A 27352-nucleotide genomic window follows, 5' to 3' on the forward strand; every position below is an offset into this window, starting at 1 on the left:
CCAGTTGTCTTGAACTCACTGAAGTCAGATTTCCCAGTTCCGAGTTAACAGTTGTTTTGAGCGCGGCAGAAATCATGCTGCATTGACAGCATGGCCAATGTTGAATGTTTACCATTTTAAGCTTGGAAAAGAGACCCTTAAGCCCAGACTTGGGACCACACACCCACTCCACTGAATAGCAGGCTAGTGATTGCTTTGCAATGCTTGCAGTTAGCCACTGATTCCTTCCTAACCACTCATTGTTGAATTTGAGATTTCCAATTTGTTGTGTAATGTTTATGTCCAATGGCAGATGAGCACGATACATTTTATCTATAATTTCTCTTCATTATTTATCTTCATATGACAAGGATTAAAAAGGATTTGCCAGTAGATTGTTGACTTGATTCATGATGATGACTGCTAGCTAAGATTTTGAAAGTATGATGTTGACATGATCAGTCCAATCAAAGCAACTGTAGATATAACATTTTATCTGTGGCCAATGACCTTGAGCCTTCTTGGATGGGCACTTCTAATGTAACTCTATGGCAGCACTCAAGGGGCTTGAATTTTCTAGCTCTACCCTTAGATTTGGCGCTGATGTAGTGTCCCCATGAGTGACAGAATACTGAGCCAATCGCGGCGCAACTAGAGAACATCACCAACCCCTATGCGCTGTATTTTCCATTGGCTGGCCCACCACCACAGAAAGTACTGAGCTAGGATGAAACAGCTGCATTTTGGAGCTGCCTTATTCAAGAAAGCAAAAAAGTGACCATTTGTATTCGGCTTTATTAACTCAATGATTTTTTCTTTATTTTTTACATTGTTTGCAAACTGATATGTGACACGTATTAATGCCAAAATAACATGCATTTTTAAATATATATATATTTTTAAATCAGCTACAAATGTGGGGGTCGCCAATGACGTGTCGCCACTGGCTCCATAGAAATATACTGTATGTTACCATAGAAACCATGTTATCTGTAGTAGTTAATCCCACGGGTTGGCCAGTTGTGTCACACAACAATGTTGAGCGGTGATAAAGACACTTGAAAAGTCACAATTTCAATACGGACCTACTTCACTCTGTCCCCTATCAGATAAACAACCACTCATATCTGAAATGACACCCTCTTCCTTATGTAGTCCACTACATTTGAACAGAGCAACCTAGTACTCTGTGGTCCTCTGTAGCTCAGCTGGTAGAGCACAGCGCTTGTAACGCCAAGGTAGTGGGTTCGATCCCCGGGACCACCCATACACAAAAAAATAAAATAATGTATGCATGCATGACTGTAAGTCGCTTTGGATAAAATCATCTGCTAAATGGCATATTAGTGAAATCTGTACTGTTTGAGACACATTTATGTAATGGTGTGTGTCTCTGAGTCTGGATGTCTTTCCATGTCTGTGGGTTTCTCTGTGTGTGATGTCTATGTGCTTTCATGTTGCTATGTGTCTCTGTCTGTTGGTCGCTATGAGTTCTGCTTGTCTCTCTTGGGACCGGTTGGGCTTTGAACAATGTGGCCGCTGCTGGGATCCGCTGACAGGCCTGACCAGGGCCACTCTGCTCTCTGAGCTCACATGCTTTTTGTGGCTCTAGTCTATCTCTCTGAGCAGCGTCTCCCAAAAAAGCACTGTGCATCATGGTCCGACGCTTTGTTGCACTCCACTGATCCCTCTCTTAAGGCCTCTGCAGCAGCTGGAGAGATTAGAATAGAGGAGAACAGGACACACTCACACACACATTTAAAACACACACCACCGACACAGACACCCCAGCTAGGCCCCTTGCACATACACCACTGGTACTGTTCTCACTGAAACAGTAGAGGACAAACAGATCAGGCTGAGACTAAACTTGACTGGACCCACACCTCCAGAAAGACTCCATTGACCGGAAACCTATCCCAGAAAGATCCCACCCTGATCGGACTCGTACGGCACACGGAGCCCCATCTACCTGGAGCCCAACACAGGGGCCAACCTCTTCAGCGATGAACAGTTTTGGGTACCGTCGGGAGCTGAGTAAGTATGAGGATGTGGATGAGGATGAACTACTGGCTTCTCTCAGCCCAGAGGAGCTAGCAGAGCTGGAGATGGAGCTGGCAGACATAGACCCTGATGCCAACGTGCCCATCGGCCTGAGACAAAGGGACCAGACGGAGAAGACACCCACTGGCACCTTCAGTAGAGAGTCGCTGTTGAAGTACTGGGAGAAGGAGACCAAGAGGATACTGGAGGATGAGAGAGGGGAAGCCAGCAGCCCCAAACAGGTCAGTGATAAGGAGAGAGTCTTAACTCAGCTAGCTTGCTACTCTCAGATCTATATGGATAACCTTAAATTCTGTTTGACCAATTAATAAGATTAATTATTCAATAATGATCACTTTCTGGTACAATGGAGAACCAGTTAGGACATTCACACAAAATAATGCAAATCTTATATCCCGTTTAGGTCTAACTTTAGACATAATACAGTTATAAGAGAACATGACCATGTGTCTGAGTCAGATTAATGAGAGATGTACACCTTATGTCTAAACAGGAAGATGATGATGATGCTGAAAAGAGGGAGGAAGAATGCATGACAGAAAGCAACAGCGAAGCAGAGGAGGAGAAGGATGACGAGAACAAGAAAGAAAATAAAGATTATAAAGAAGAAGAAGAAAAGGAGGAGGAGGAGGAAGAGGAGGAGGAGGAGGAGGAGGAAGAGGAAGCTGAAACAGAGGATGAGGAGGATGAAGAGGAGCCAGAAGAGGAGAGGCCTAAAGCAGCACACCCAAAGGATTCTGGTCCTCCATCACCGCTGTCAGTCGTCATCTCCTCCCCCAGCCTCCTGAGACCCCCAAGGGTGGAGCCTATGAGACTAACCCCGCCCCCACCTCCGCTTGACACCAACGCCGATGGCAACCCAACAGTTGTCGACGAGGCCCTGGAAAGAGTCCTTAGTAACGACCCTGAACTCAAAGAGGTCAACCTCAACAACATTGAGGACATCTCACAGGACACTCTAATCCAGTTTGCCGAGGCACTGCGCTCCAACACACACGTGCGTGTCTTTAGCCTTGCCAACACGCACGCTGACGACCCCGTGGCGCTGGCCATTGCCAAGACGCTTCGAGAAAACACCTCCATTGTCAGCCTGAACATCGAGTCCAACTATGTGACAGGGAAAGGGGTTCTGGCCATGGTCCAGGCTCTGCCTAGCAACAGCACCCTGACTGAGCTACGCTTCCACAACCAGAGACACATGTGTGGAGGACAGGTCAGTCAGTCAGTCTGGTATTCAATCTTGATGATGCTGCATTTACTAATAGTAAAAGCACAATCTCTCTCTCTCTCTCTCTCTCTCTCTCTCTCTCTCTCTCTCTCTCTCTCTCTCTCTCTCTCTCTCTCTCTCTCTCTCTCTCTCTCTCTCTCTCTCTCTCTCTCTCTCTCTCTCTCTCTCTCTCTCTCTCTCTCTCTCTCTCTCTCTCTCTCTCTCTCCTCTCTCTCTCTCTCTCTCTCTCTCTCTCTCTCTCTCTCTCTCTCTCTCTCTCTCTCTCTCTCTCTCTCTCTCTCTCTCTCAGGTGGAGATGGAGATGGTGAAGGTTCTGAGGGAGAACCACACCCTGATCAAGCTGGGTTACCAGTTCCACCTGCCAGGCCCCCGGATGAGCATGACAGGCATCCTGACCCGTAACATGGACCGTCAGAGACAGAAACGCATGCAGGAGCAGAGACAGAACCAGCAGGCGGGACCAGAGGGGGCCGTTAACCCCCGTACCACCGCTCTGTTGAAGGCCACACCGGGTTCTTCGCCTTACGGTTCCCCTCATGTGTCTCCTTGGCAATCCCCCAAACTCCCCAAAAAACAGACCCCCTGCTCCTCCGCCGCCTCCCCCGCCCCCTCCCCTGCCCCCTCCCCCACACTGCCAGCCCCCAGCAGAGAAGAAGAAGCCGACTAGGAAAATAGCGGAGGTGATCAGGCTCCACGAGGAGGTTGTTAAGAAGCAGGGGAAAGGGAAGGGGAAGAAGGGGAAGAAAGGAATGAGAGAGACCAACAGTATCTTGAAGGAGCTGAAGAACGCTCTGCGGCCAGTGGGAGAGAAGAGAGAACAGGAGTACAGCAGGCCACCCACTCCACTGCGCTCTTCACACGACCAGCTCATGAACTCCATCCGCAACGCCAGTGTCCGCTCCCTCAGAAAGGTGAGATTGTGTGTGTGTGCATGTGTGTATGCATTCACAGCCAATGAGAGTTAACAAGGGTTTAAGGGTTAAAGATGGTCGGCTGGTGAGACACCACCTATGAGAGTTCCCAGTCTCATACGTCATCATTAGGGCCCAGAGTTATTTTCTGGTCCGGTCACATGGCTAGGAAAAACGATTGGCCCTTACCAATATGGAGGATATTCCAGCTGTTTCCTGGTCTGGGTATTCCTGGACAGACACTGTATGCTTCAATGCTTCACCACCAGCCTAATAGCACTGGAAACTAATGAACATGTTTCCATCTGGAAAAGTGTCTCTTTCTGTGACAAAGCCAGCAGACTGAGACACTATGTCATCTTGGAAAATGTCTAAGACAACTCAAATAAAATGGTTGAGAGAAAGAATATGGTCTAAACGGTCTAAGATAAATGAGGTTGTGCTTTGAGAACCTTAGGGTGCATTCTTACAGTCAAAGGGAACACATACCTCAGAGGTCAGTCTGATTTAGACAGGTGACATCGCTATCTGAGTCATCTCCTGTGGTTGACATGTTATTTTCTGATGGAAGCCGATCATATGACACCTTTCCATCATCAAGCGCTGTGGTATGTCTGAACACAGCCAAACACAACACAAGCCTTGGTTGAAGTCCCTAACACAGGCCGAGAGAGAGACAGAGAGACAGAGAGAGAGAGAGAGAGAGAGAGAGAGAGAGAGAGAGAGAGAGAGAGAGAGAGAGAGAGAGAGAGAGAGAGAGAGAGAGAGAGAGAGAGAGAGAGAGAGAGAGAGAGAGAGAGAGAGAGAGAGAGAGAGAGAGAGAGAGAGAGAGAGAGAGAGAGAGAGAGAGAGAGAGAGAGAGAGAGAGAGAGAGAGAGAGAGAGAGAGAGAGAGAGAGAGAGAGAGAGAGAGAGAGAGAGAGAGAGAGAGAGATGGAGAGAGGGGGATATAAAGAAAGAGATTGAGAGAAAGAAGGAGAAAGGTTAGAGAGAGTAGTCTCTAATGTTTCTGTGGGCCAATTAATGTGTGGTAACTGCTTGTTATGTTGTTACTGTGGAAAATCCTGGTTGCCCTCAGAAGGCTAGGGTCTAGAGGCTGTGAATGCCTGCCACTTAACTAGAATTATAAATAGGACTGTTGGACGGCTGCTACGATAAGGGAAATAGGAAAGGCCTCACAACAAAGAGTAAATGAGGATGGTCACTAACTAACTACAGTGAGGGAAAAAAGTATTTGATCCCCTGCTGATTTTGTACGTTTGCCCACTGACAAAGACATTTTTAATTGTAGGTTTATTTGAACAGTGAGAGACAGAATAACAACAACAAAAAATCCAATGTCAAAAATGTTATAAATTGATTTGCATTTTAATGAGGGAAATAAGTATTTGACCCCTCTGCAAAACATTTAGTACTTGGTGGTAAAACCCTTGTTGGCAATCACAGAGGTCAGACGTTTCTTGTAGTTGGCCACCAGGTTTGCACACATCTCAGGAGGGATTTTGTCCCACTCCTCTTTGCAGAGCTTCTCCAAGTCATTAAGGTTTCGAGGCTGAACCTTCAGCTCCCTCCACAGATTTTCTATGGGATTAAGGTCTGGAGACTGGCTAGGCCACTCCAGGACCTTAATGTGCTTCTTCTTGAGCCACTCCTTTGTTGCCTTGGCCGTGTGTTTTGGGTCATTATCATGCTGGAATACCCATCCACGACCCATTTTCAATGCCCTGGCTGAGGGAAGTGTGACGGTGGGGATGGTGTTCTTGGGGTCATAGGCAGCATTCCTCCTCCTCCTCCAAACACAGCGAGTTGAGTTGATGCCAAAGAGCTCGATTTTGGTCTCATCTGACCACAACACTTTCACCCAGTTCTCCTTTGAATCATTCAGATGTTCATTGGCAAACTTCAGACGGCCCTGTATATGTGCTTTCTTAAGCAGGGGGACCTTGTGGGCGCTGCAGGATTTCAGTCCTTCACGGCGTAGTGTGTTACCAATTGTTTTCTTGGTGACTATGGTCCCAGCTGCCTTGAGATCATTGACAACATCCTCCCGTGTAGTTCTGGGCTGATTCTTCACTGTTCTCATGATCATTGCAACTCCACGAGGTGAGATCTTGCATGGAGCCCCAGGCCGAGGGAGATTGACAGTTCTTTTGTGTTTCTTCCATTTGCGAATAATCGCACCAACTGTTGTCACCTTCTCACCAAGCTGCTTGGCGATGGTCTTGTAGCCCATTCCAGCCTTGTGTAGGTCTACAATCTTGTCCCTGACATCCTTGGAGAGCGCTTTGGTCTTGGCCATGGTGGAGAGTTTGGAATCCGATTGATTGATTGCTTCTGTGGACAGGTGTCTTTTATACAGGTAACAAACTGAGATTAGGAGCACTCCCTTTAAGAGTGTGCTCCTAATCTCAGCTTGTTACCTGTATAAAAGACACCTGGGAGCCAGAAATCTTTCTGATTGAGAGGGGGTCAAATACTTATTTCCCTCATTAAAATGCAAATCAATTTATAACATTTTTGACATGCGTTTTTCTGGATTTTTTTGTTGTTATTCTGTCTCTCACTGTTCAAATAAATCTACCATAAAAATTATAGACTGATCATTTCTATGTTAGTGGGCAAACGTACAAAATCAGCAGGGGATCAAATACTTTTTTCCCTCACTGTACATGTTGGTGATGCCACTGATTAGTCAAAGTGCAGAGTGACTTTTGTGATAGTTGCGGGCAAAATTTTTTGATATTGCTGCTGCATTTCTGACATTTTGCGTTGAGTTTTGCGCTGACAGGGAAAACATTTGTTGACATGTGGCTTGATTGAACCACTTTATCCGGTAAAAGTGTGGTGATTGGTTTAAATTGTGAGCCCTCTTTTTGTAGTGTGGTAATCTGACAGTTTTATGCAATAATATTTCGGTGATTTGACTGTTATATGCGGTAATAGTGCGGTGATTGACCAAATTTGTCCTTGCATAATTTGTAGGGTATTGTTGATTTTGCAAACAATTTTGCAATCGCAGAATCACAAAATCCTGGAAGGACTGGACTACGAAATATATTTGTTTTCCTGCTCACATGTATTTGTCTCTGAAATAGCTCTAGCTTTCATGGAATCTTTTTTTTCGAGGAACCTAGCATAAGAAAAATTCCTGTTTTATTTAACAGAAATCATGTTTTTTTTTTTATTGCAGGTGGAAGTTCCACAGAGGAAGTTTGTCTTTGTCCCTGATGAAGAGACTAGCTGATCTGAAGACACAGGGAACCCCCTGAGACTACTGAGGACACATAAAGCAATACATTCAGATTGAACTGGACTTTCCTCAGAGAAGATACTGGAAATTAACACTGTAATAACACCTTTACTTTTGGAATTAATATATTTTTTAAATGTATTTATGGTGTATGCTTTTGCAGAAAGGTATTTGGTTGTCTACATTTTTGTGATGATAAATGTATAAATTGTTGTCTAAATTGTTTACTGAGGTAACCTTTTTTTGTATAATTGTAAATATTGTATTTGGTGTGTGAGGAATATACTGTATGAATTGAACATGAAGATAAAAGTAACAACACAATGAAGTGTTATGGTGTTTTACTGCTGCTTAAACCATGGTACTGTCCAAAAGGTACTGTGACTGTCCAAAAGGTTCTCTACAAAATGTCATGTTCTAAAGTTACTGTCCTAAGGCTTCTGTCTAAAAGGTTCTGTCCAAAAAGGTTTTGTCAAAAAAGGTTCTGTCCAAAAGCCAAAAAGTTATATCCATCTTCCTGTCGGACAGCATTCCTTGTAGAGTCCCCCCGCGTTGGGGCATGGACTCTGCGAGGTGTCGAAAGCGTTGATGCTGGCCAATGTTGACCCCAATGCTACCCACAGTTGTGTCAGGTTGGCTGGATGTCCATTGGGTGGTGAACCATTCATGATACACACGGGAAACTGTTGAGCTTGAAAAACCCAGCAGCATTGCAGTTCTTGACACAAACCGGTGTGCCTGGCACCTACTACCCCGTTCAAAAGCACTTAAATATTTTATCTTGCCCATTCACCCTATTCTTTACATTTTTAGTCATTTAGCAGACACTCTTATCCAGAGCAACATACAGTTAGTGAGTGCATACATTTTCATACCCTATGAATGGCACACATACACAATCCATGTCTCAAGACTTAAAAATCAATTTTTAACCTGTCTCCTCCCCTTCATCTACACTGACTGAATTGGATTTAACAGGTGACATCAATAAGGGATCAAAGCTTTCACCTGGTCAGTCTATGTCATGAAAAGAACAGGTGTTCTTAATGTTTTTTATACTCAGTGTATTTAGCAGAGGAACACTTTACTTCCCCTGTGCATTTGTGTGTCTTGGAAGAGTTCTCTGGCCTGGTCCTAAATCTACCCCACAGCTGTTAAAAGCAAACACAACACTGAAATGCTTTTGGCAGCAGCAACAACTGTCCTTGATTAACCATTCTAGCTTCCCACATGGAATTGGAAAGGACATCTAACTCTGCAAAAACACGGTGTTGGAGGGAAACAATATTCACCACTTAGACAACACAACACTGGCACTAGACAACGAGCTTGATAAGCAATTTCAGCACAGTTTTTGGTAACATCAGGTATTATCATCTGGTGTATCTGATCTTTTCCGTAATGTGTAAACAGAAAAGAAAACAAATGGAATCTGATCTTTAGAGTTCAGATGTATACCATATCTATATGTGGATCTCAATCCTGATAAAATTGTAATGCTCCATGTGACCTCAGTCGACCATGGAATTAGAATAATTGAATAGGATCTCTATGGTTTGGACTCTCAGATTAGATATTTTTGGCTCTGAAGTGTCACTTGTTTCCATCCACAGTTTTTATGAGAGTAAAGTCATACCATATAAAAAAAAAAACTCAACAGGTGTGATGGAAACAATACAATTTTATAAATGCAGATATTTTTGTGTTGGTAAAAGTAATTATGCGAGAAATGGTGGTGGAAACACCTATATGTGCAAAAATATGGATATAATAACCATCATATCAAAGTAAACTTGGAGTCTCGTGATGATTTGGTGTTTGGCAACTCTTAACACTTGACAATGAATTTAGTGTCTGAAAGGTCATTTGGGTTATTTTTCTAATCCCACTACCTGGCAAACAACTGTATTTCATACATTTAAAACAAATACAAATCATTAACTCTCTTTCTCTCTCTCTTTCCATCCCTCTAACCAATCATTCCAGCTTAATCTCTTCTACATTCACACTACAAATAGTCCATGAGTTATGTCATGTGGACTCTGTCCGACCTCGCGGTTTCACGTGTGGGTTTAGCCAACATGATGCATACTGGGAACTGAGAGACAATGGGGCCATAGGCCACACTGAAACCAAGTTAACAGCTGTTAATACTGTTTTCCCACTACTTGGTCCAACCCTCCCATCACGCTTCTACAGGCCTACAGCAAGCATTCCTGTGGCTGTCGTGGACTTTTGGCATATGTCCATGTGTTCCCATTAAGCAGTGTTGTTCCCTTGTTGTCATGCCACCTGTGCTACAGTAAGTCCCCTTGTTGTCCATGCTTTGTCCCCAGTGTATTGTCACGAAGGGTGCCCAGCTCACTGCTCAGGTGTAATTCCCATACAGTGCTCAGGGCCTGGAAGTGTGGAAATGTAAACCCTTCGTTGGGGATGCTGGTCCCACAGGCTTACCATGTGCACAAGGGAGCGTGGACACAGGACACACTCTACCCTGCTCCACCCTCTCCATCTTGGGCAGCTACACTGGCATCACCTGGAGCGGATTGCAATAACACCCCCAACTACTATTAAATATAAATATCAACAATGCAGGCAATCTTATTTCAGTTTGAGATGAGTTTGTGTGAGCAGACATACCAGGGGGTTATTCAAGTATTCAGACATGTCGTGGAACATCACTGGACAGTCAGATTGATCTACACTTAATTTTTCTAACACACTTCTCTGTAGCATATAATAGAGATTCATGTCTGCTCTATTCATTCAATATGTACCATTCAAATACCCCATGTGAATATGGCTCAGCTGTTGTCTGATCAGTCATGCTAATCTGCTGGTGATGAGAGCTCTGGTCATCACTCACTACTGATGGAAGGGATGCCAGGGGGCTCAGTCCGTACACGTACACCGCGTGCACGAACACACACTTAGAATAAGTCATATCCACGTGCAGGCCTTACAACGTGCTAACATATCAAAATAAGTAAACACTCAGAAGTTGCTCTCCCTCAAACAACCCTAGGCCCAAACAAACACGTATTATACGGTACATATCCTACTGTACAAAGGCTGGTCATATTTACCATTATACGCACATCCATCCCACAGAAAACAGGAGAGCATCTCTGTAAATAGTAACATTTATTTGAGAGTACAATTTAATAGTCCATTATTCTTCCAACCTAACTTATGAAGGTTTGATGTCCATATAGTCCATATATCCTAGTTACTGAATGGAGTTTCACTAACCGTGAAAACAGACAGAGCGATACTGTAAAAAACAGCATCGGTTCCCTTCCCCAAGGAGAAAGCAGTATTCCCCGTGTAGAGTCAGGTTAGTGTCAATAGTAGACAAGTGTTAGTGTAGTTCACTGGTTCTGAATGACAGTTTGTTAGTGACACAGTTCATCGTGGAACAGTGAGCTGCAAGATCAGATATGTCATATTAAGTTGACAAACTAATTACTCCTCAAGCTTTGCATCCGCACCGACCTGATTCAAACAAATAACTGTAGGAGACTGATTGCTACCGTGAAAGAAAAGAAGAATGAAAAACATTGTTGTTTGTGTGATAACCGTTTGTAGTTTATAGCAATTTGTAAGTCGTTCTGGAGTCTGCTAAATGACTTAATGTAAATGTACTGTAGTGTAACTACGATGAAACAAACCGAAACACAGAGCAGACAGCTGTGTGTGTGTGTGTGTGTGTGTGTACTACTGTAGTGTACGGGTTGACAGTGTTGCATAATTGAAGCGATATCCGTAGCCTTTAAAGCATAACGTTGCAGATACAGTCATGATAGTCCTCTGTATTCACATACTGAGCCTCTTCTTTCAATTCGTGCAAAAATACAAACTCTGAGTAGATTTACAATTGACAGCGAATGGGGCTAAATATTCAAAAAGAGCTGATTTCTTAAGAAAATAAGAGTGCTAAACTAGGATTTTTGAATAAGTAAAAATAAAGTAAGAGAAGGGTATGAAAATAGTGTTCTCCATTTTTAACAACTATAACATTAAGGGATCTGTCAGTTTGTTCATTTGTTCTCCCTCCAGTCACTGACCAAAAAAACAAAAACATTCAACTCTACAGATCAAGAGAAACTTGACGTAAAATTGCACATGTTAATCCAGGAGAGAGAGAAGAAAAACTTTACAGCAAGATCACATGACAAACCTTTACAGATTAAATGAGGTATTGCACAGAATAAAAAAAAAAAAGCATAAAGGCAACAAAAATATACAGCAAATTGATAAAACATTTACATTATCATTTGAATAAGATTTAGAAAGACAATTTAGGGACAATGTACTGTGGTAATAATCATCCGGGGGGCGAGGCTGGGGGGATGGTCACTAGTCATCCCACTCATCATCATCCTCAAAGTCCTCTTCCTCATCATCATCGTCATCATCATCTAGGGAGAGGGAGACACAAACACAGAAAATACATTGGTATGAATAACAGCAACCTCTTATCTGAGGTGTGTGTGTGTGTGTGTGTGTGTGTGTGTGTGTGTGAGTATACCTGAGGAGTGGATGGCCTTGCTCCTCTTCTGCATAACCTCCATCAGAGCTCCTACGATGCCGGCTGAAGGGGTGGCGGGTCCACCTGACCCTGGTTCGTCAGCCACCTGGAACACACACAGGAATTACACACCAGTCAACACACTCCAGTATCGGGGAATGTGCTTCTAGTATCTAGGGGATAGGGGATGTGTGAAGGGGCAGCCTTAAAGGCGCTGCATGGTCAAGCCGACGTCTGCATTGGCCGTACAGCAGTTACTGCGATACGGCCTCTGTAGAAGTCAGGGCATTCATACTTATTGCGCTTCGCGGAGCAGAGCTGTTGTGAAGGAAGTTGTCAAGGAGGTGAGTTTGGGTTTATAGAGGACCTCGCGCCTCCACCAACCGTCAACCAATCATGTCAATGCGGAGCTATGTGGAGCAATGAGGCGATGCGGTAAGGAGCTCGATTTGGCCTCTGCAAGCCTCCGGAGGCTCTGTATTTGCATCACACCCGCAGTACGGAGCCTCCGGATCGCAATGCTGGAGCAATCATAAATTGGCTTTTAGTGGTTGAGGTAGGAGCTAGGGTATAGGGACCAGGGGCATAGGGGTTAGGGTGTAGTGTATAAGGTAATGTCCACTCACAGCCTTTAGCTGTTTGCCCTTTCGTATCTGTTCGAGGAGACCGTCTCGGCCGGTGCTGGTGGAAACAGGCCTCTCCTTCTGATCCACCTTCAGCGGAGCCCCCTCCCTGATCTGGCTCAACAGGGCTGAGTGCTTACCAGCACCTCCACCCCCTCCATCAGCTTCCGGCAGCATGGGTGGGGGAGGAGGGCCGGGAGGCGGGGGAGGAGGAGGGGGTGCTCCGGAACCCATACCTGCTGGGGCGGAGGAGGGAGGCGGGGGGAGGAGGTGGGGCATGGGGAGCCAGGGAGGCATGGGAAGGCTGGGGAGGAGGGGGCAGAGGGCCTCTGGTTGGGGGTGGGGGTGGAGCGCCCATGCCTGGTCTGGATGGGGGAGGTGGTGGTGGGGCTGAGGTGGGCGCTCTGGAGGGGGGAGGAGGGGGAGGCGCACCCCTGCCCCTGATGGGTGGGGGCGGGGGAGGGGGTCCGGAGTTCTGGTGAGGGGGAGGGGGTGGGGGTCCACCTCTGGAGGGAGGGGGTGGGGGGGCTGGACCAGAGAGAATAAACATTATTTTAGCATGTCATCTACTATTGTATATATACACACTGTTGCTACTGTACACTACACAACATGCTTTAGATTCTAGAAGTACCTCAGAGGAAAATAAATACAGCTCAGTTGCTGGTATAACACCATGCAGTAATGACTTTAGCCACTAGGGACAGCTATACTTCATGTTATTCTTCTCAACTAACCCAGAAACTCAAACACACAAAAGCTCTGTGGTAGTATGAAAGAGTATAGCACTGACTAACATGTCATTCTAAAGTCAAGAAAAGGCAAACGTCTCTTCAGCACACTGCAAACTGACTCCTGGTCTGGCCTGTCAAGGTCCATACATGTTAGATCCGGCCCAGGGTTGCACAGCTCTGGGTCCGTAGTCACAAAGCATCTGTGAGTAGGAGTGCTGATCTAGGACGTTTCCATATCATTTATTCATTATGATCTATAAGACAAAACGGAGCCTAGATCAGCATTACCACGACACTTTGTGGATATAGGCCCTGGTCTTCAAGGGCCTCAGTCCTGAGGAACTCGAGGCCCTGAGTTGTGCATCCCTGTGTTAGACCAGGGATTCCCAAACTCGGTCCTGGGCCCCCCATGGGTGCACCTTTTGTTTTTTGCCCTAGCACTACACAGCTGATTCAAATAACCACCTCATCATCAATCTTTGATTATTTGAATCAGCTGTGTAGTGCTAGGGCAAAAAACTAAACGTGCACCCAGGGGGGTCCCAGGACAGAGTTTGGGAAAGCCTGTGTTAGACTTTGGGACAGAGATGGAACTACTCTCTTGTCCTACAGAGGTCAGTTAGCCTATCAGACAGCTCCCAGTCAGACTAATGCCACAGCAGCCCCATGCAGAGATAAACCAACCTACCACACCACCTTGGAGGTGGAGGACCTGAGGAACACACACTGAACATTAGACTCTAGAGCACTAAACATTCTATATGGACACTATCACACAGTTTAGGGCACTACATAGGCTACAAGACAACTTGTTTTTGTAAGTCACTGTGACCTACTATGGATATTCTTCTGACAAACACACAACCTTAAAGCCCTTAGTTCCCCACACAAACACACACCTTGTCTGCGGAGCTCGAACTTGACTGCCTCCACTCCTCCCTTCTTCTCGATGAAGTCATAGATGACCTTGGAGGTCTCCTTATCCTTCAGCTGGGCCTCAGAGATGCCACACATGTCAAACAGGTTCTTTAGCTCCGGGTCTAGGTTGTTCAACTGGAGGAGGGCAGAGAACACTGGGTTAGAACCACACTGAAATACTGGAAAAGAAACTAACAGGAATAGAACCACGCTGGGTTAGAACTACTATCAGTAAGAACTTCACTCAGAACATCAATTGGTTACAACTTCACTTAGTTTGAACGCCAATGAGTTAGAACCTCACTGGGATAAAACATTACTCAGTTAGAACCACATTATGTCAGAGCTGGCGGTCTCATGTTCTCAGAAACTGTTCTGATGTTGGCACCCCTGTTGTAAACAGCCCCTGCATCGCCACCTGGTGGCTGAGTGGGAACGGTGGCAGGTTGGCACTGCCCACTGCCCAACCGGTAGAGTGGATTGAAGGCTGTGGGATTATATTCCCACAGAACTAGATTACACAGGTTTATGTCATATCTACTTTAAACCACTACTCTAGCTCTCTGGGCAGACACAAACAACAGCTTAGTTAGTTAGTTTACTTCTATGTCATTCAGGTTGTGTTTTGTGAAATGAATTACTTCTGTACAAAACTTGACCAAAACAGGACAATGTGCAGGGTATTCTTTCCAGTTTCTGTCGAACCATGTTAAAACATCCTATATCTCTTTCTCTTAAACTCGCTCATATCTCTCTCCACTCAAGTCCTTGAAAGTATTAAAGCTCAGAAACTCAAAATCATTGAAATCTTATTTTAGAAATTTCAACAAATCCTCCGGTTCCCGTCTGCTCTGCTCGACGTGCGTGTAGAACACCACTCAATAATTACTTATCATCCTTTATTTGGAAACGACTGGGTGGATTATGCAGAAACAGGTTTATAATGTGAAATCTCCTTGTGTAACCCTGGGCTGGCAGTGCCTTCTGCACTGGGCAGAGAGGAGAGATATGTCATATTATTTGATATATATTTCTGAGGAGAATCATGTCTGATGAACACCACATCAGAAATAAACAAGTTCTGAGCATGAGGACTGGTAAGGGGGATAAAACGCAACAACCAACCTCTCCACTCTCCTTCCCCACCTCTTTCTCCCAGTAATACACACTGTCCAGGCCTACTGGTTTGAGTTGGCAAGAAAGGCATTTCACTGTACTTGTGCATGTGACATTAAAACGTCCCATATGTTACATGACAGAGGCTAGCTAGACCACCGCGTGAGAAGCAGAGGCAGATCACAGGTCACTTAGGGTCTTCCCATACCATTAGAAGTAGGGGACGATTCTACTAGCCAGAGGCTACAGTGTAGACGACAACAACTATATCCTCCTCAGTCAGAACCCAGTCAGTCAGTCAGTCATACTCACATCAAAGCCTGTGTTGGGGTCCCAGCCGACGTGGCCAACGTGCCTGGAAGGAAACACATGATCAGAGAGAGATGAGTACAGAGCCTGAGGGAATGATCACATAGGCTACCTACTATATACTGAACCCTATACTCAGGGGATGATTGGACACACAGAGGAAGTGTAAACTCTAAAGTAGCCTATTAGCTAGAAAGGTAACTACAAGCACATTTTCACAAAGAGCAGCTGTTTAGCTGGTTAAACAAAAGGTGAGCCATGTGTTGGCAAAAATTAATGTCCAAGTCAAGACACAGCACCTGCCACACTGGTAGCCTATTCGCAGGTGCTTTTTCAAAGCCTATGCCAGACACTCCAGAGAGTGTAATTTTCTCAATATTAGGAGTTGAGAAATAAAGTTGACATCATTAGAAAGATACTCCTAATTCAAAATGTGTTTATTCTGTTGTTGCTAGCGATATTCATAAAAACATTGAAAAAAATTAACACATTTCCACAAAAAAACCAAAACAAACAAATCACATTGTAGGATTTTTAATGAATTTATTTGCAAATTATGGTGGAAAATAAGTATTTGGTCACCTACAAACAAGCAAGATTTCTGGCTCTCACAGACCTGTAACTTCTTCTTTAAGAGGCTCCTCTGTCCTCCACTCGTTACCTGTATTAATGGCACCTGTTTGAACTTGTTATCAGTATAAAAGACACCTGTCCACAACCTCAAACTGTCACACTCCAAACTCCACTATGGCCAAGACCAAAGAGCTGTCAAATGACACCAGAAACAAAATTGTAGACCTGCACCAGGCTGGGAAGACTGAATCTGCAATAGGTAAGCAGCTTGGTTTGAAGAAATCAACTGTAGGAGCAATTATTAGGAAATGGAAGACATACAAGACCACTGATAATCTCCCTCGATCTGGGGCTCCACGCAAGATCTCACCCCGTGGGGTCAAAATGATCACAAGAACGGTGAGCAAAAATCCCAGAATCACACGGGGGGACCTAGTGAATGACCTGCAGAGAGCTGGGACCAAAGTAACAAAGCCTACCATCAGTAACACACTACGCCGCCAGGGACTCAAATCCTGCAGTGCCAGACGTGTCCCCCTGTTTAAGCCAGTACATGTCCAGGCCCGTCTGAAGTTTGCTAGAGTGCATTTGGATGATCCAGAAGAGGATTGGGAGAATGTCATATGGTCAAAACTTAACTCGTCGTGTTTGGAGGACAAAGAATGCTGAGTTGCATCCAAAGAACACCATACCTACTGTGAAGCATGGGGGTGGAAACATCATGCTTTGGGGCTGTTTTTCTGCAAAGGGACCAGGACGACTGATCCGTGTAAAGGAAATAATGAATGGGGCCATGTATAGTGAGATTTTGAGTTAAAACCTCCTTCCATCAGCAAGGGCATTGAAGATGAAACGTGGCTGGGTCTTTCAGCATGACAATGATCCCAAACACACCGCCCGGGCAACGAAGGAGTGGCTTCGTAAGAAGCATTTCAAGGTCCTGGAGTGGCCTAGCCAGTCTCCAGATCTCAACCCCATAGAAAATCTTTGGAGGGAGTTGAAAGTCTGTGTTGCCCAGCGACAGCCCCAAAACATCACTGCTCTAGAGGAGATCTGCATGGAGGAATGGGCCAAAATACCAGCAACAGTGTGTGAAAACCTTGTGAAGACTTACAGAAAACGTTTGACCTGTGTCATTGCCAACAAAGGGTATATAACAAAGTATTGAGAAACTTTTGTTATTGACCAAATACTTATTTTCCACCATAATTTGCAAATAAATTCATAAAAAATCCTACAATGTGATTTTCTGGAGAAAGAAAATCTCATTTTGTCTGTCATATTTGACGTGTACCTATGATGAAAATTACAGGCCTCTCTCATCTTTTTAAGTGGGAGAACTTGCACAATTGGTGGCTGACTAAATACTTTTTTCCCCCCACTGTAAGCTAAGAGAAACGACAGTCCATCATTACTTTAAGACATGAAGGTCAGTCAATAATGAACATTTCAAGAACTTTGAAAGTTTCTTCAAGTGCAGTCACAAAAACCATCAAGCGCTATGGTGAAACTGGCTCTCATGAGGACCGCCACAGGAATGGAAGACCCAGAGTTACCTCTGCTGCAGAGGATAAGTTCATTAGAGTTACCAGCCTCAGAAATTGCAGCCCAAATAAATACTTCAAAGAGTTCAATTAACAGACATCTCAACATCAACTGTTCAGAGGATACTGTGTGAATTGGGCCTTCATGGTTGAATTGCTGCAAAAAAACCACTACTTAAGGACACCAATAAGAAGAAGAGACTTGCTTGGGCCAAGAAACATGAGCAATGGACATTAGACCGGTGGAAATTTGTCCTTTGGTCTGGAGTCCAAATTGGAGATTTCTGGTTCAAACTGCCGTGTCTTTGTGAGACGCGGTGTGGGTGAACAGATGATCTCCGCATGTGTAGTTCCCACCGTAAAGCATGGAGGAGGAGATGTTATGGTGTGGGGGTGCTTTGCTGGTGACACTGTCTGTGATTTATTTAGAATTCAAGGCACACTTAACCAGCATGGCTACCACAGCATTCTGCAGCGATACGCCATCCCATCTGGTTTGGGCTTAGTTGGACTATCATTTGTTTTTCAACAGGACAATGACCCAACACACCGCCAGGCTGTGTAAGGGCTATTTTATCTTCACTATTATTCTACAATGTAAAAAATAGTAAAAATAAATAAAAACCCTTGAATGAGTAGGTGTGTCCAAACCTTTGACTGGTACTGTAAGTATATATTTATTTATTTATTTATTTTCGTGGATCCCCTGCAGTACCTGGGTGCGGTCCCCCAGTTAAATACCCCTGGTTTACACTACTTCAGTAACCCAGTACCATAGTATTGACTACCACAGTGTACAATTCCTAAAAACACAGGACAGATTATCCTCACATCTACCAATCATCATGCCAGTTACATATTACATGGGATTAGAAATATGGCCAGGATTAAAAAGTCCCATCAACTCTTTGCCCGCACATTAACACATGGCAGTATGGCTATACATTAGCCGTGCAATACCCCCCAGATGACCTCAACGGGCCACATCCTAACTAGACATCACAGTGAGTAACTAGACGTTCCACACAAATCTAATCTCATGTGAGGATTCAACCCACACTGTGAGAGCTTGTGAATGACCCTTACTGCTCAGGTGTCACCAATAAGAGCTGAATAAATAAAAATTGACCCAAATATAATAAAACAGAACAGAATACAAATCAGATAGAACAGAATACAAATCAGATAGAACAGAATACAAATCAGATAGAACAGAATACAAATCAGATAGAACAGAATACAAATCAGATAGAACAAAATACAAATCAGATAGAACAGAATAGAAAGGAATAGAATATAAATGAATAAATTAAAAATGGAAAGAAATGGAATGGAATACTCACTGGAAGTTGCTGGGCGTTCCGATGTCTGCCTTGGTCAGCTTCTTGACCTTCTTCCCCTTCACCTTCTTCTTGTTGTTGAAGCTGCTGCTCACCATGTTGTTCATCTGAGAGATGTTGTGTCCATGGAACCGTGTCACGCTGTTGATCTCTGGGTTCTTGATGTCCACCGTGGCTATGTGCAGGGCAGGGCCTGGGGAGGAACAGAAGAGTCAGAACAACAGTACCCACAATACAACAGTCCTGGGGAGTCTGGGCCTGGGGGAGAGAGACCAGAGTCTCAAAACTAGGTAGTTTAACATACTGATTACAATAATACACTTTTGACATTTCATTAATGAGGCCTACTTCCATCGTTGATGCGTCCTCCTCCAATTAGTTCAATGAGAACGCAGACAGGGTGAGACAGTGGGCTGGCTTTTAACACCTGGAGAGTTCAGCCAACGTCACAACACACTATCTGCTGCTGTGATCACATTACATTCTTACTAGGCACTCATGTAAAACCATCTCCTCTCTGATGCCTCCCATTAGGCTAAGGGCAGTTAGTGAGAGAGATGTCTGCTAGAGGGACTGCAGGGATAGACCAATGCACAGCAAACACGAAACAAACAAAAAAAAAACTACTACAACACTGACTGGATGAGATTTGTGTGGAATCCTCACACTGAATAATATTGCCACTACCTATGGCTCACAAGTCCTGTGACACCCACATAGTGGTCAATCCAAACTGAATTCTATGGACACACGTGTCCTGACTCCTTAGCCACCTACCTCTGTGGCTGGAGTCCCCACGGGGGCTCTGTCTGACCGAGGGCAAGACTGAGGGACTACAGTCACAGGGAGTTCCGTCCCCCTTCCTCTCACCTCTGTCCCCCTCACACCCTCCGGCCGCCGCCATGTTGACGTCCAGCAGCATCTTACCAACCACGCCGCAGGCGTGGTCCCTGTGGCGTAGCGAGAGGCGGGTGGTGGGGTCAGAGGGGGGCGCATATAGATCCTCCTGGGGAAGGATCAGGCAGTGGAGGGTGGAGAGACACCCTCCCGGATGCATCCCCCCTCCTCCCCCCCCCTCAGATAGGTCCTCAGAGGGAGAGGACAGGAAGGTGGTACAGAACATCATCTCAGAGAGATGATGGCAGCATGGGGGGCAAGACTATGTGGTGCCCAGTCCTGGGCTATAGCGCAGAGATCCACTGATCCAGAGATTTATAGATCCAGAGAATCAGAGCGACATCCCGAGAGGAACACAGGGTGTGCGAGCCACAGAACTAGAGAACCAACTCCAGGAGTTTCCAAAAACAGATCCAGAGAACCAGGTGGAGGAGCAACCAGAGAGGAGACTGAGCAGGGTACGACCAGACAGACAGCAGGCAGACTAAGACCCTCCGGCTGAGTGAGGTGCCTAGGGGTTGGGCAAATGCCACAGCTACAGCTGGCCCCGCCTCCAAACAGAGTGCTCTCTCCTCCCCCTCGCAACAGGGAGCACTGCCAGGTTCCAGTTCTCCGAGCCTGACACTTTCCCTTACTCTCTCCTCCCCTCCCTTCTGCACTCCTCCCCTCTCCACCAGTGTGACAAACCACACCCCCAACAGCAGCCCACCTCTAATCCCAGCAAATCACGGTGCAGCTGGATTTTACATAACCATTAATGCCCACTGCTAATCCACCATAATCCCTGAGGTTCTCTTAAACATGAGGAATCTACATCAGAGAGAGACTGGCTGGGTGGGAGACAGGACTCAAGAGAGACAGCATGGAGAAAGAAGGAGAGACAGTGTGAAAAAAAGGGAGAGAGAGAGTGAGAGCGATTAGGAGGAGGGGGAGGGGTGAACGAGAGAGGGCATTCAGGGCAACAATTGAAGCTGTAACCTTCCGGGTGAACACGGTTAATTCCCCCGAGACACACTAGTGAGTCAGACCCAAACAAACACGGCACCACATCCATCTGTCCAACGTGGTACAATCACTGGATCTGTCTGTGCTCTCTTCCTATCCGAAGAGCCATTCTCACCAGTCATTACTGCAGCCGCTGGGACACCACAGACAAACCGCTGTACGGTCACAGGCAGAACACACCATGCCAGCTAGGCCAGAATGTTGTTTGCATGGGCAAAGCCCAAACCATGCCAGTCTGATTAACCCTCATCTGACAGGATAGGTCTGGGCTGTGCCAGGTAAAAACGTCATCCTCCGCAATCTGTTTACAGGTCACCGCTCTGAAGAGAAAATGTCACAAATTCTGACCTCCACCCCCACCCCAATTTCCTCTACTCCCCCTCTCTCTACTCCCTCACCACAACTCCTTCTGTTCCACAATGCCAGTGCTGTGAGTGTGAGGGGACTGGGGTAGCGTGAGTATTGTGAAGTAACTAACATTAGCGGCTGAATTAAATCCTCTTAGCCTGATTAAGCAGACCAGGGGTTGACTGGGGTGACATGGTCTGTCCACCCAGTCAGACCAGTACAACATTATGGGGAGCACTTTCGACTACTACAGTATCTAGACAGTAAGGAAAGCTCTGGTACTAAGTGGCATAAGTTTAAGAAAAACCCAATGAACCGTTTCACACCCCAGCCTGTCTGGGTAGTGATGAGAGGGGATTTGAGAATGAAACCTCAAATAGAAACCTCTTATACTCTACATGGTTATATATAGCTTCTTATCTATAGCTAATTGATTTACTGTGGATGTGGAGGTTGGCTGATTATTCATATGGCCTGGTTTGGAGTGTGTGAGTGGTGTCACAGGTTTGGTATTTTAAGATTGAGGGATCTGCTCAACGTCCCTGTAGAACTGGCTTACTGGAGTGTGTGCATGCAGAATACCTAAGCATGTCCTGTAAGGCGGGTCTATGGTACGTACAAATTGCCTTTCACCACTGATGCTACAGTCAGTTATACAGTACTTCCATGCACCTTATGGTTACGATTAGGACTGGGGGGTAGGGTAGGTAATCTGTTAGTTAGGGGCTTGGGAGAGGTGTTCACTCTGAGACACCCTGCTTTCAGTGGATTATCCAATGGCTTTACACTGGAACCATTCAATCAAAGTCAGGGAGTGATGAGCGTGTTTGTTTACGTGTATGTATATTTTAAGTCCAATCATTTCAGGGTTATTTGATTGAAAAATTAGTGTCTACGTCGATTTCTGATTCAAATCAAAATTATTTTCCAACAAAAAACTTGAGTGAATTTCATGAAGAACCTACCATTTGGACCTGGAGGGTCACGTCTTTTTTCTGTAAAACAAAATGTATAGAATTAAACTCCTGTATAGTGCTGTGTGTTAGTGTTAGTGAAAGGGAGAGGTAAGTGATTGGTATGGAGTCACAGGTGACTGAAGTGTATGGATCAAAGAGGAACTCATCTGCAAGCGGGGGGTTCGGACGGAGTTAGTTTATAAGCAGCATATGGTTGGATAGGCGGAGGATGCGCGCGCGTGTGGATCGTCAAGCGTACGTGTACGTGTTAGTGATTTACCAGAACGATCAGACAGACTGACAAAATGGAGCACAAATCTAAAAGAGTCAAGGGTCATCATCCATACAGAAACTGCATAGACTCTTGCTGGTTTGGGACAGAGGACAAACAGTCCTGACCTTGTTATTAAAGCAAGCTGATCTCCAGGAGCACTTCAAAAAGTGGCATGGAAGAGCACCGTTGCCCCTGGACACTGATCTTAGCTGATCAGGCACATGTTTACGTTAGGATTTAGGAGAGGGTAAAGGTGATTCTAGATCTGCTCCCCTTCTACCGGAGCTAAAGCCCTTAACGGTGGGCCAGAGAGCGAGAGAGAGCTGTCAATTGTACAATAAGGGAGTAAAAGAGACGGCATAGAGAGGAGGAGAGATCTATATCTCAAAATTGAGAGGATCTGTCCAAACATTAGCAAAACCAGGCCGAGGTCAGAGTAGAGGAGATGGTTTTAATATCAGAGGTTCGAGGTCAGTAGAATCAAAGATGGCGTCAGTAGGTAGTAGTCACCAGATTTTCTCTGTCGTCTCCCCAGCAGCTCCCCCACGGCGTCCCGGAAATGCTTGGCCTCCTCCTCGCTGGCGAAGTTCAGTCCCATCTGGCACGACTACACACACAAACAGGAAGTGGAATGTCATAACAATGAACAACACTGCAAGCTTCAAAAGATGGCACACACAGGTTTTTGCTATAAGAAAAATGACCATGTCATGTGAAAGGACTTGGTTGGAGCAAGGTACATCACGAAAGGTATAACTCACGTCTCCTGCGAATGTGAAGAAGTAAGATTTGGAAACATTGATTGAGAAGTTGTTGTAGAGCTCCTGCACGAACATGGTTTTACCCTCCTGTGGAGAGAGAGAGAGTGTGTGGATAGAATTATTATTATTTTAAAAATAGATATGTTTGTCACATACAAAGGATAGGTGCAGTGAAATGTGTTGTTTTACAGGGTCAGCCATAGTAGTACGGCGCCCCTGGAGCAAATTAGGATTAAGTGCCTTGCTCAAGGGCATATCCACATATTTTGTGTGTGTGTGTGTGTATTTGTGAGAGAGAGCATGTAGGTATTGGACAAGGATTGTGTGTGAATAGAGTACAAGATAAAGATTCTGTATACGTGTATAGGGCTGTGGCGGTCACGAAATGTCGTCAGCTGGTGATTGTCAAGCAAATAACTGTCGGTCCCATGGTAATTGACCGTTAATCAACATAAATATCTCCCGAGTGGCGCAGTGGTCTAAGGCACTGCATCACAGTGCTAGCTGTGCCACTAGAGATCCTGGTTCGAATCCAGGCTCTGTCGTAGCCGGCCGCGACTGGGAGACCCATGGGGCGGCGCACAATTGGCCCAGCGTCATCCAGGGTATGGGAGGGAATGGCCGGCAGGGATGTAGCTCAGTTGGTAGAGCATGGCGTTTGCAACGCCAGGGTTGTGGGTTTGATTCCCACGGGGGGCCAGTATGAAAAAATAAAAAATAATGTATGCACTCACTAACTGTAAGTCGCTCTGGATAAGAGCGTCTGCTAAATGACTAAAATGTAAATAACCACATTCAGCATCTCCAGGCTTCCACACATAGCCTACAAGCCACTGATGCAGACCTTTGGAACATCTACATTTTAAAATGTCTAATAAATCCATGTAATATATAGCCTACACCTTCACAATAAATCCATTATTTATTTTAGACAGGTCTAAAGAAGCATGATATGAAGGAAATGTAGTCTATTTCAGAAGAACAGAATAGCATTCTCTGAGTTGTCCTTATGTTAGGTCCTGATCTGGCTATGCCAAATGGCTGTGGGCTACACTAGTTCATTTAGCAGCCAAGATTTGCTTAAAATGCCGTGGCATTATTTTATAGTATAAAGAATACAATTGAACAAAGCTGAATAAAATATAAATATTTTCTCCAAACGATTTGAGGAAGTGCGCACATGCAGCAATTCTGTGTTGAGCGTTAACAAAGAAATACAGTGAGGGAAAAAAGTATTTGATCCCCTGCTGATTTTGTACGTTTGCCCACTGACAAAGAAATGATCAGTCTATAATTTTAATGGTAGGTTTATTTGAACAGTGAGAGACAGAATAACAACAAAAAAATCCAGAAAAACGCATGTCAAAAATGTTATAAATTGATTTGCATTTTAATGAGGGAAATAAGTATTTGACCCCCTCTCAATCAGAAAGATTTCTGGCTCCCAGGTGTCTTTTATACAGGTAACGAGCTGAGATTAGGAGCACACTCTTAAAGGGAGTGCTCCTAATCTCAGCTTGTTACCTGTATAAAAGACACCTGTCCACAGAAGCAATCAATCAATCAGATTCCAAACTCTCCACCATGGCCAAGACCAAAGAGCTCTCCAAGGATGTCAGGGACAAGATTGTAGACCGACACAAGGCTGGAATGGGCTACAAGACCATCGCCAAGCAGCTTGGTGAGAAGGTGACAAGTTGGTGCGATTATTCGCAAATGGAAGAAACACAAAAGAACTGTCAATCTCCCTCGGCCTGGGGCTCCATGCAAGATCTCACCTCGTGGAGTTGCAATGATCATGAGAACGGTGAGGAATCAGCCCAGAACTACACGGGAGGATCTTGTCAATGATCTCAAGGCAGCTGGGACCATAGTCACCAAGAAAACAATTGGTAATACACTACGCCGTGAAGGACTGAAATCCTGCAGCGCCCACAAGGTCCCCCTGCTCAAGAAAGCACATATACAGGCCCGTCTGAAGTTTGCCAATGAACATCTGAATGATTCAGAGGAGAACTGGGTGAAAGTGTTGTGATCAGATGAGACCAAAATCGAGCTCTTTGCCATCAACTCAACTCGCCGTGTTTGGAGGAGGAGGAATGCTGCCTATGACCCCAAGAACACCATCCCCACCGTCAAACATAGAGGTGGAAACATTATGCTTTGGGGGTGTTTTTCTGCTAAGGTGACAGGACAACTTCACGGCATCAAAGGGACGATGGACGGGGCCATGTACCGTCAAATCTTGTGTGAGAACCTTCCCTCAGCCAGGGCATTGAAAATGGGTCGTGGATGGGTATTCCAGCATGACAATGACCCAAAACACACGGCCAAGGCAACAAAGGAGTGTCTCAAGAAGAAGCACATTAAGGTCCTGGAGTGGCCTAGCCAGTCTCCAGACCTTAATCCCATAGAAAATCTGTGGAGGGAGCTGAAGGTTGGAGTTGCCAACCGTCAGGCTCGAAACCTTAATGACTTGGAGAAGATCTGCAAAGAGGAGTGGGACAAAATCCCTCCTGAGATGTGTGCAAACCTGGTGGCCAACTACAAGAAACGTCTGACCTCTGTGATTGCCAACAAGGGTTTTGCCACCAAGTACTAAGTCATGTTTTGCAGAGGGGTCAAATACTTATTTCCCCTCCTTAAAATGCAAATCAATTTATAACATTTTTGACATGTGTTTTTCTGGATTTTTTGTTGTTGTTATTCTGTCTCTCACTGTTCAAATAAACCTACCATTAAAATTATAGACTGATAATTTCTTTGTCAGTGGGCAAACGTACAAAATCAGCAGGGGATCAAATACTTTTTTCCCCTCACTGTAGGTAAGCCTATATGCTTCATTTCGAGTTATTAATATAACTTTAGTTGTTCTACAAACGTTGGGCTATAGGTTTGATTTTTAATAGATTTTAAGGCTGCATGATGCGACTAATGATGATTTGAAAAAAGTCGCTTGAAAGGCATGAACTCTGCTTTGTTTTTTTGCGCAGGCTGCACACACTCCAATAGTCTCTCATTCACAATTTGACCAGCACTTGATAATGCCTGGAATTTCACGGCGGCATCCCCTTGGTGGCTGTAATGCCCCCTAAAAAGATCCAAGCCTTTGTTGTGCCCTTCTCCCGGAGTGCTGCGTTCTCCATCATGTGATCTGGTCTTTTTCACAGGCTACAAGTGAAGACAAGCCGCACACTCTAGGAGCTCAGATGCAATAATTTAATATCTTAATAACCAACGTTTCGACAGACAAGCTGTCTTCATCAGGGTATAATGACAAACACTGCGGGTCACTGGTTTATATAGTGTGAAAGGACACACGCATGTGTCTGTAATCATGGCCGGGTGTGGCCTAATAGCATTGGCCAATTCACAAATAAAAACATACAAAAAACATGGATAGCATATGATCATAGATACTTAGCTACATAGGCCCACAACATTTACAATGAATAGCAAAATCACAAGAATGGCTTCAAATCAAAGTCTACGTTGAGACCGAAGGGAGCAAGGGTCTTCAAATTAAAGATCCAGGCAGCCTCTCGCTTTAACAATAAGTTGTCGAGGTCACCCCCTCTCCTAGGGAGGGTGACATGTTCTATGCCGATATAACGTAGGGAAGAAATCGAGTGGTTCGATTCCAAAAAGTGGGCAGCGACTGGGTATGTCGAGTTTTGGCACCTAATGGTGCTACGATGTTCCGAGATTCGTACTTTTAATTTGCGCTTTGTTTTACCCACATAATTTTTTACCACAAGGACAAGTTATAAGATAAATAACTGCCTTAGTGGAGCACGTAATAACACCTTTGATTGGGATCTGTTTCCCTGTTTGGGGGTGTTTGAAGGATCTACATTTGTAAGTGCCATTGCATTGAGCACAGCCGTTACACTTGTAGTTTCCATCCGGTAGAGGCGCAAATAGACGTTGTGCAGGGATATTTAGGGGTGGTAAATCAGAGTTTACCAATTGATCTCAGATTTCTGCCCCGC

At 45.0% G+C, this 27352-nt stretch overlaps 1 protein-coding gene and 1 pseudogene across 1 annotated transcript; one reads left to right on the top strand and one right to left on the bottom strand.

Annotated features, from left to right (window-relative positions):
• The first annotated feature begins 1699 nt into the window (after positions 1-1699).
• On the top strand, positions 1700-7765 carry LOC121546830 (leiomodin-2-like). The gene is given in 5 exon segments (XM_041858073.2): positions 1700-2264; positions 2537-3256; positions 3561-3844; positions 3846-4182; positions 7372-7765. Coding segments are annotated over 5 exon segments (1674 nt in total). The 5' UTR covers positions 1700-1985; the 3' UTR covers positions 7426-7765.
• Positions 7766-10558: 2793 nt separating this feature from the next.
• The window catches only part of LOC121546216, a 36724-nt pseudogene continuing 19930 nt past the window's right edge, over positions 10559-27352 (bottom strand).

The sequence above is a fragment of the Coregonus clupeaformis genome, unplaced genomic scaffold, assembly GCF_020615455.1.
Source record: "Coregonus clupeaformis isolate EN_2021a unplaced genomic scaffold, ASM2061545v1 scaf0070, whole genome shotgun sequence".
NCBI classification, from domain to species: Eukaryota; Metazoa; Chordata; class Actinopteri; order Salmoniformes; family Salmonidae; genus Coregonus; species Coregonus clupeaformis.